The sequence below is a fragment of the Mandrillus leucophaeus genome, unplaced genomic scaffold, assembly GCF_000951045.1.
Source record: "Mandrillus leucophaeus isolate KB7577 unplaced genomic scaffold, Mleu.le_1.0 Scaffold185, whole genome shotgun sequence".
Taxonomy (NCBI): domain Eukaryota; kingdom Metazoa; phylum Chordata; class Mammalia; order Primates; family Cercopithecidae; genus Mandrillus; species Mandrillus leucophaeus.
This window is the reverse complement of record NW_012101865.1, coordinates 1,593,337-1,603,723: the sequence shown is the minus strand read 5'-3', so window position 1 is coordinate 1,603,723 and position 10,387 is coordinate 1,593,337. Positions and strand designations below refer to the sequence as shown.

The 10,387-nt window shown below is 41.7% G+C and overlaps 1 protein-coding gene across 1 annotated transcript in view; it reads right to left on the bottom strand.

Annotated features, from left to right (window-relative positions):
* Nucleotides 1–4,228: 4,228 nt before the first annotated feature.
* The window catches only part of SRRM1 (serine/arginine repetitive matrix 1), a 45,002-nt gene continuing 38,843 nt past the window's right edge, over nt 4,229–10,387 (bottom strand). The window contains exons 13-17 of the mRNA XM_011977911.1: nt 10,228–10,341; nt 7,608–8,072; nt 6,887–7,082; nt 5,596–5,805; nt 4,229–5,320 (exon numbers count right to left, since the gene is read on the bottom strand). Coding sequence (XP_011833301.1) covers nt 5,216–5,320; nt 5,596–5,805; nt 6,887–7,082; nt 7,608–8,072; nt 10,228–10,341 — 1,090 coding nt within the window. The 3' untranslated portion in view covers nt 4,229–5,215. The remainder of the gene's footprint in view (nt 5,321–5,595; nt 5,806–6,886; nt 7,083–7,607; nt 8,073–10,227; nt 10,342–10,387) is intronic.

The following is a 10,387-nucleotide window of genomic DNA, read 5'->3' as shown; positions in this document are numbered from 1 at the left end:
CTGAACCCAGCCCTGGATCTAATCCTATACCCACAACTTCAGAAACATGTTCATGCAGATACAAATCAGCTTAAAATGGCATTGAGGAATACCAGCACGTGAAAAGATGCTCACCATCACCAGCCATGTGGCAAATGCATATCACACACAGTGAGATAGAACTTCACACCCAGTAGGATGGTTATAATCAAGATGACAGATAGTGACAAATATTGACAAGGACATGGGGAAACTGGAATCCTCATACACTGATAGTAGGAATGTAAAATGGTGCAGCTGCGGCCAGGCGTGGTGGCGGGCACCTGTAATCCCAGCACTTTGGGAGCCCGAGGCAGGTGGATCACCTGAGATCAGGAGTTCAAGACCAGCCTGGCCAACACGGTGAAACCCCGTCTCTACTAAAAATACAAAAATTCGCCAGGCTTGGTGGCGGGCACCTGTCACTGAGAGCACCCAGCACTCAGGAGGCTGAGGTAGGAGAATCGCTTGAACCTGGGAGATGGAGGTTGCAGTGAGCCGAGATAGTGCCATTGCACTCCAGCCTGGGTAACAAGTGCGGAACTCCATCTCAAAAAAAAAGTTGCAGTTCCTAAAAACATTAAACATACAATTACATGACCCAGCAATTCCAAGAAATTCCAAATCCTAGGCACAGATATCCAACAGCATCAAAGCATATGCTTACACAGAAACTTATATGCAAATGTTCATAGCAGCTTTATCCTAGTAGCCAGAAGATGGAAATAGCTCAAATATTCAACTGATGGATAACCAAAACATGGTATATTCAAACTAGGGAATACTATCCAACAGTAAAAAGAAATGAAGTGGCTGGACACGGTGGCTCACGCCTATAATCCCAGTGTTACCGGAAAAGGGTCCTGATCCAGACCCCAAGAGAGAATTCAGGGTGAGTCCATAAAGTCAGTTTATTCGGAAAGTAAAGGATAAAAAATGTCTACTCCATAGGCAGAACAGCGGCATGGGCGCTCGACTGAGTATACTTACAGTTATTCCTTGATTATTGGTAAACAAGGGGTGGATTGTTCATGAGTTTTCCAGGAAAGGGGCATGGATTTCTCAGGACCGAGGGCTCCTCCCCACTTTAGACCATAAAGGGTAACTTCCGGAAGTTGTAAGCTGTCACTGCGCTGGTGGAAGTGTCTTTTAGCATGCTAATACATTATAATTAGCATAAAATGAGCAATGAGGATGACCATCTTGATTTTGGCGGGTTTTGGCCAGCTTCTTTACCACAGCCTGTTTATCAGCAAGGTCTTTGTGACCTGTATCTTGTGCCAATCTCCTGTCTCATCCTATGACTAAGAATGCCTTAATCTCCCGGGAATGCAGCCCAGCAGGTCTCAGCCTTATTTTAGCCAGCCCCTATTCAAGATGGAGTTGCTCTGGTTTGAACACCTCTGACACCAGCACTCTGGGAACCTGAGGCAGGTGGGTCACTTGAGTCCAGGAGTTTGACACGTCATGGTAAAACCCCATGTGTACTGAAAAAATGCAAAAATTAGCTGGGCATGGTGGCGCATGCCTGTAATCTCAGCTACTCAGGAGGCTGCGGTGGGAGGGTTGCCTCAGACTGGGAGGTCGAGGCTGCAGTGAGCCATGACTGCCTCACTGCACTCTGACCTGGGTGACAGATAGAGACCCTGTTTCAAAAAATAAAAATAAAAATGAAACACTGATGCCTGTTACAACGTGAACGAACCTGGAACACACTGTGCTAAGTGAAAGAAGCCAGACAAAAGGCCCAATATTGTATGATTTCAGTGAAATGTACAGAATAGGCAAATCTATAGATAGCAAAGTACTTGCCAGGGGCTGGGGCTAAAAGAACTGTCAGGGTAATTGAAGTGACTGTTAATGAGCACAAAGTTTCTTTTTGGGGTGACGACAATATTTTGGAACAGATATTGGTGAAGGTTGCATAACCTCTGAATACCACTGAGATGGTGAATTTTATGGCATGTGAGTTAAATCTTTAAAAAAAAAAAAAAAAATTGCCTTACATGGGGCTGATCTAAAATACTTTTTTGTCATCTAAACTAAACTTTGCCATAATTACAAGAATGGCTATGTCATGTTAGAATGGGAAGCTGTCTTTTGGTATCATTGCCTTATATGTATTAACTGACACATTTAAATCTTCAAAAACTCTGAGGTAGATTCCATCATTTCCACTGAAGAGGAAATGGCATCACTTCAAGGTCAAGTAACTTGCCCAAGACCATACAGTAGAAGCTATGGTAGAAATCCTGGTTCACCAGACTCAGTGTGCAGTCCGCAAATTGTTTGCATGTCTGCATACCCAGTAGGTGGATGCTCCTTAAGGACAGCAATCATCTTCTTTTTTTTTTTTTTTTTGCAGTGAAATGGCACAATCACTGCTTGCTGCAGCTCTGACCTCCCAGGCTCAAATGATCCTCCCTCCTCAGCCTCTGGAGTAGCTGGGACTACAGGTACATGCCACCATGACCAGCTAATTTTTAGGGGGGTCACCTATGTTGCCCAGGCTAGTCTCAAACTCCTGGGCTCAAGCAGTACCCCCACCTCGTCCTTCCTAAAGTGCTGAGATTACAGGCCTGAGCCACTGCGTCTGGCCTCTTCACTTTACCTCAAACCCTAGTAGTATCTGGCCAGTATGGATGCAATGACAACTAAATTTACTCATTCCTCGAATGAATACACTGGAATACAGTGTACCGTGGTACACTGGTTTGTACCACTGGGGAAATAGCCAAGAATAAGACCAGCTTCCTAGCGAGCAAAAATGCATCATTTTAGGTGGCAAATGCATTATTTTAGGTAGTAAATGCATAATTTTAGGTAGCAAAAGTTGACATCCATGAAAACAAAGGAGAGGGAACTGGGGAAGTGTCTGAGGCAAATCAAGTAAAGAAACAAGCAGTAAGACCAGGAGTGCCTTCCAGGATAAAGAACCGTGGGCACGGTACAAAAGTCTCTGAAAGAGAAGTCAGCTTTTTGGAAAAAAAGGAAGACAGGGTGGCCAGCATGGCTCGAGTAGACTGCTGAGTGACAATAAAGTTACCAAAGCAGATTTGGCCCAATCCTATTAGCCCTTACAGGCCATAGTAAGAAATTTTTGTTTTATTCTGAAACTGCTTTCTGAGGATTTTAGCACACCTGTGATGTGACTTGGGCTGTAGGGAACAGCATGCAAGAGTATTGGGGAGTAGACAGTATGGCCACTGATTATAAGGACTCTTCAATTTTGAAGAAATGACAGTGACAGGTACTGAAATGGACTGAGATCAGAAGATTGTATTAAAAATCTTATTTTGGACATGTTAATTTTGGTATGCCTTTTATGGCATTATGGCCGGGTGTGGTGCCTCATGCCTATAATCCCAGCACTTTGGGAGTCCAAGGCAGGTGGATCACTTGACGTCAGGAGTTTGAGACTAGCCTGGCCAAGATGTGAAACCCCGTCGCTACTAAAAATATGAAAAATTAGCTTGGCGTAGTGGTGGGCGCCTGTAATCCCAGCTACTCGGGAGGCTGGGGCAGGAGAATCGCTTGAACCCAGGAGGTGGAGGTTGCAGTGAGCTGAGATCACACCACTGCACTCCAGCCTGGGCGACACAGCGAGACCTCATCTCAAGAAAAAAAAAAGAAGAGAAAGAAATTAAGATGGTAGGCATTTTCTTCCTTGTTTTGCTTCAACTGCCAGAACTTATAATCAAACCATACATGTGTCGACCTGCTCAGTTCTGGTGAACTTCCTTCATACGGATGTTGCTGTTTTACCTCATACTATGTTAACAACGCCAAGTTTCCCCAAATTTTCGTTCCACTGAGTTTTAAATGCAAAACAGACTTGGTTGTACATAGCCAAATATTAAGCACGAGCGTGCACGTGCACGCGCACACACACACTCACACAACGCCGACAGAGGGTGTTCCAGTCATTCCTTAGCCTTTGTTCACTTGCTAACATGCCAGGCTCCTTCTGCCTCAGGGAATACACAGACACTGACTGCAATGCTCTTCCCTTTGCCTGGTGGACTTCTCCCATCAGTATTCTAAATGTTCCAATCACACGCTGAGACTTTCCCTTTACAGCACTCACAACAGTAATTACTGAAATAAAGATGGTAAAACCTTAATTTCATCACCTTTTCTTTCCCTTACCCAACTTCCAACACACCAAAGGGTTTACACAGGCACTATTAAGTAACTAAAAGTGAGTGGCAAAATTTTTAAATTTAGAAATTTATTCTGTTTAATCCACAAGCTTTATATAGCTTTAGTTTAAAAAAAAATCAAAACAAAAAAAAAAAAATCAAAACAAAAACAGTGAAACCAAGACACTATTCCAAAGTCTGGGCCCTTCCAGCCTTCCAAATACAAGAGCTCTGAAACTTGTATATACCAATCGGAAGAACAAGACAAAGATATGAACAGAGCCATGACATTTCATTAAACAAATTGTATGTAACTGAAGGATCCTTTCTGGGACTAGCTCATTGCCTTTACAAAAGAAAAAAACAAAACAAAAAAACAAAACCAGAAGAACAGAATGAGAGTCCAGTGTTCCAAATCAACTTGTTACACATCCATATAAACCCACAGTGTCCTGGCAAACAACATGCTTTCATTTTCTGTCTCATCCTAGAGCTCGAATCCTGATTCATTTCAGCAGAGACTCCACAGGCAACAGGAAAGATGGTGGCATTAAAATATTCATTTATACTTTTGTGGTAGTTCAAAACAGTGGTCTTATTTCTGGGCAAGCTTACAGACCATACAAGGTCAGTAGCATAACTTAAATGGGAGCTAAGACTCAAATGAAAAAAATGTAAGAAGAAGAAAGAAAAACAAAAAGAAGATCAAAACCAAAAAAACAAACAAAAAACCCCCTCTAGGAATAGCCAGGGCATTTAAAGGAACCATAAAAATGCCAACAGTATTTAAACCCCCTTTTTTAAAAAGGGAATTTTTTTTGGCTTAAATTATTTCACTCAATGAATTATGTCAGCTGTCAATGAAAGAATGTCACTAATACACTGTGGACACCTTTTGCAATGTAAATCCATGCCCCCTTTTTTTACATGGTGAACTTCAACCTAGCAATTATTACAACAAATGTTATAGTCTAAAGCTCAAACACATTTTAGCAATTTTGAAATTGAACTGCGTACAAACCAAATAAAATTTACATCATAACAAACATTTCCCCCTAAGACTGTGGGGACACTTGGGCCTTCCTCATTGATCTCAGGGCCTTTTCACGCAGGTGCTTTTCTAAATCATCAAGGTTATCTTCAGCTTCACTTTCAGTCTCCTAAAAAAAAACAACAGAATTTACTTGGTTAAGTCTTAAGACACTGGTGGGAAATGCTGAGTAAAGAGCAAAATCAAAGTGTGGGGATGGCCGACGACTGAATATACTAAAACCCAGGGAACCACAAACTGTAAATGGCTGAACTGTTTGGTGTGTGAATTTTATCTCAGAGTAGTCAATTAGTAGAAAAAACAATTTTGCTACTTCTCAAAATAAAGTGACTTTGCTATCTGTACGTATACTGCAAGAGAGCCATACACAGAGTTCATAAATACCTTCTTCGGCTCTGGCACTGCCACCGGCTCTTCCTGTGCTAATGTGGTTGTGGCAGCTGCAATGGCTGCAGGGGTCACAGCAGCTGCAGCAGCTGCAGCCACAGCCTTTTCCTTCTTGTGTTTTTTGTGCTTCTTGTGCTTCTTATCCTTTTTGTGTTTCTTGTCCTTCTTTTTCTTCTTTTTCTTTCCACCTCCTTCTTGATCTGAATTCTAGGAAGGGGGAAAAACAAAAACAAAAAAACACCCAGCATTTATAATCAATCTGATTAATATTCTGTCCAACTGAACATTTTATTTCCCCAAATTCCCAATGGACAAATCTCAAGATTTCCAAAAGGCTTTGGAGGGTGTGAGCGGGGAAGACCCAAGGCCAATTATCACCAAGAAAGGTATTCAAAGTCAGGGGCTATCTCCAGGATGAGCTGAATTCCAGCTCCTGAACTATTTGACCTTAGACAAATTGTTGAACTTTTTCTGAGACCTTTTTACCTAAAATAAGTGTAATAATCCCTACCTGATAAAGCTCTTGTGAAAATTAAATGGGAATATCTGTAAATCACCCACAATACTTGCCTAATGTGTATCAGACTTTTAATAAATGGTACCCGCCATTAGTCTAAACACATGCCTGTATGAATGCCATGTCTCTAGCTACCATCTGAGCTCTCCTATCTTTAGAGTGGGGATGACTGGTTCTTCCTCATGACACACATACCAAATTTATGTAAAAGGCAGGCTCCTATAATTTAATCCATAATATTTCAATTTCACACTTCCAAGCAATTACTTAAAACTCCTCACAAGTTAGCTTGCACAACTATTCAGTCAACCTAATTAAATATGGACATCTGAGGCCACAGCAGGAGGATCACTAGAGGCCAGGAGTTCAAGATCAGCCTGGTCAACACAGCAAGACCCTGTCTCTACAAAAAGTTAAAAACAAAAAATCAGCCAGGTGTAGCAGCATGTGCCTGTAATCCCAGCTACTTGGGAGGCTGAGGCGAAGGGATCACCTGAGTCCAGGAAGGCTGCGGTGAGCTATGATCATCCCACTGCACTCAGCCTGGGTGACAGCCTGAGACCCTGTCTCGAAAAACAAACAAAAAACAGATGGACATCTAACCACTGATTTTATGCAATACAGAAACCTGCCCAAGATCAGATATATAACACACAAATGGGAAAAAAAGTTTAAACACTAATATTTTAATGCCCCAATGACATTTTCTCTGCTTCAAAGTGACCACATACATATTTATAAAAGGGTGTCCAAAATAAGGCAGACACATACTCTTGGCGGTGATGGGCTCGGTGTTGGGCTTTTAGCCTTTTTGACCGGTACAGCTGGTGACCAGTTTGTAGATGGTGACTGAGACTGGACAGGGGATGGAGGTGCTGGGGGCTTTTTAGCTGCTGGCTCAGGAGACCCGGAGACAGATCGGGAGGATGAGACCCTCCTTACAGACTGTGGGCTTGGGGAAGCAACCCTAGACAAAAAGGAAAAAACATTCAGCACTGAGAACAGACACCTCTTCACATGAGAAAACCAACTACACTGGACAACCAGGTTATGAATTTCAAATATACCACTTAGATTGCTGGTTGATTCTACTAACATATATCCAATTTACATCCCTGTGTTTCCTAGAGGGTGGCTAAAGCCTCATAATCCTCTATCCATTTTGTTAATGATGCTTCTTATGTAAGATTAGTAATGTCAGTTCCTTACATCACACACAAGAAATGTTCTATTTCTTACTTAAGTTTAGTTTTGGAAGCATACCCCTAAAAACAAATTGATAACTGCTAAGAACCAACTAAAAGCCTGTGGCATTTAACTTATGCCATAGAAACTATCTCAAAAATGGAACAGGATCTGTAAATAGTACCTAAAGTTTGACTTAAAAGCTCATATTCATAACTTATTCCTTTTATATTGGGGGGGGCCGGAAGCTTCCAAATATAAAGAGCTATGTAAGTATTCCTAATGAAAAAGCATAAAATATTTTTACTTTTTTATCTTTTTAGGTTCCGGAGTCCTGGAGACTCTCCTAATGGGCCTAGTACTTGGAGACGGGGACTGCCTTCTTTGGGGTGATGATGACGCTCCTCTTCGAACAGGTGGAGGACTTGAGGAGGTCTGAGGAGCTCGAGGCCGTGGTGAGGGCGAATGCCGTTTGTTTGGTTGTGGTGATCGGGCCTCCCGGGTAGATCGGCTTGGGGAAGACCCTTTCCTATGCTTGGATGATAATGAAGGTGAACGTCTCTTGGTGACTGGGGAGCTTCTTTGTTTGGGAGGTGGAGAATGGGAGACCCGCCGCTTTGGTGGTGGAGATGGTGATGCTCTTCGTTTAGGAGGGGGAGGAGGTGAAGCCGTTCTTCTCTTTGGAGGTGGAGAAGGAGAGTATCTCCTCTGTATTGGAGGAGAGTATCTTCTAGGAGAAGGTGAGCGCCGGCGTGGGGGAGGAGAAGGAGTCCTAGGAAAAAGATACATAATTAAGCCGAAAGGCTCAACAAAATACAGAAACAGGATGAAGAGAAAAGTAATCAGCAGGTTTGACTATACTGTAGTTAGCACTAGGCAAAGGGAATATATTTATAAGTGAACATGCCATCTTTATATTCTCACTTAAATATCAATAAAACTTGTTTATCTCAGCTGACTGCAACACAGGACACTTTGTCTGCAGGACTAAGTATAAAAAAGAAAAAAAAGACATTTTGATTAACAAATTTGCAATTTTCAGAAGGTGTGAATTCGTCAAGTCTTTTAACATCTATACGAAATCAACAATGTTTTTTGGAAAGAGAATCTTGCACTGTATTAACTGAACATCAGTTATTATATAATAACCAAGTAACTCTATTAACAAAACTCTATTATGGTCACTTTAGGAAGTCCATGCTTTAAAGAGGTCTCTTACATGGTGTCCTCTCTGAATTAGCATTTGGACACTGTATGAATAATTAAAGAGTTCACTGCACAAGCCTTAAAGACACTTCTACCTCCCCTCAAAGAGACTGTTCCATTTTCTCTTAGAAGACCACTTATTAGGCCAAACTGCCTAATTTCCTCTTGGATCTTGCAGACTTTTAGATCAAAGTAAATTCCTGCCCAGAGTTAGCTTTACAACAGGCCATATACTTTGGAAATGTGGTAGGGTACAGTTTCATCACTGTATCTGGGCAATTATTTAGTAATTCTGAACTCCCATTTCCTCACCTGAACAATGCAAACAATACCAACTATCAAGGAAGGTCTCTTTGAGGACTAGTAGTAAAGCATATAAAGCGCCTAGTTCTTTGCCTGGCACATAACAGGCATTCAAAAGTGGCAGCCAGGCCGGGCAGAGTTGGTCACACCTGTAATCCCAGCACTTTGGGAGGCCAAGGCAGGAGGATTGCCTGAGGTCAGGAGTTTAAGAGCAGCCTGGCCAACATGGTTTCACCTGTACAAAAAATACAAAAACTGGCTGGGTGTGGTGGCAGGTGCCTGTAATCCCAGCTACTCGGGAGGCTGAGGCAGAAGAATCGCTTGAACTCAGGAGGCAGAGGTTACAGTGAGCTGAGATTGTGCCACTGCACAGCAGCCTGGGTGACCGAGTGAGACTGTCTTACAAAAAAGAAAAAAAAAAGGTGGCAGCATGCCATTACATTGCTTGGCAACATATCCGAGCAATGCCATTAAAACTTAAATGTTAATTTTTACTTTAAAATAGTTGTAGATGTACAGAAGAGCTACAAAAATAGGAGATCTGCCACTTCACCATGCTAATATTTTATATAACCATAAGAAAATTAGCAAAACTATAAAATGAACCTCAGTGATAACTCAGTATTACTAAAATAGCAAAACAACCCCAATTTTCCACTAATGAATGTCCCTTTTCTGCTCCAGGACCCTACATCTCTTTAGTTCCTGCCAATCTGTGACTGTTTCTGTCATTGTCTTTCATGATTGACACTTTCGAATACTGGTCAGGTATTCTGTAGAATGACTTTCAATTTGGGTTTCTCTGGTATTTCCTAATAATTAGACTGAGGTTCGGCATAACTGGTAAGAGCATACTACAGAGGTATCCAGGAAATACATGATGCCAGTATGTTTTATTGAGGATGTTATCTTTGATTATTTAGGTAAGAGCTATCTGACAGGAATCTCTAAATTTTCTATTTGCAATTACTAGTCAATACCACCTTTCAATGTATTAACATCTTTATCACAATATGTGATTCACCTGCTATAAAATCCACCTATTTACTCATTTAAAGTATACAATTAAATGATTTTAGTATATTCATATAGTTCTGCAGCCATTACCATCCACATGTCCACCCGACCCTAATCTGTGTTCTATCTCTATAGATTTGTGTATTCTAGACTTTTCATATAGATGGAATCATATGTGATCTTTTATGACTGGCTGAACAATGCTAGTCTGCTTACTCTAATAAGATATAATAATCAGAAAGATTCAGAGATCTTTTTGTAGTTCCTAAGCATGATGATTGGGTTTTCATGAGCTGTGCCTCTCTCCAACCCTGTTATGAAGTGAGCACCGTTACTCATCTGATGTGTCAGGGGTGGGGGGAGTTGGGGAGACGCTCCAGTTAGCGTATCTGACAAAGTACCTTCGTCGTGGTGGTGGTGTGGGAGTCCTGCGCCGTCGAGGAGGAGGGGCGGGAGAAGGAGACCGTCGCCTTCTGGTGGGTGGTGGGGATGGACTTCTCCTCCGTCTACCACTAAACCAAGAAGAATTACTGTTAATTTTTTCTTTTTTTTTTTTTTTTT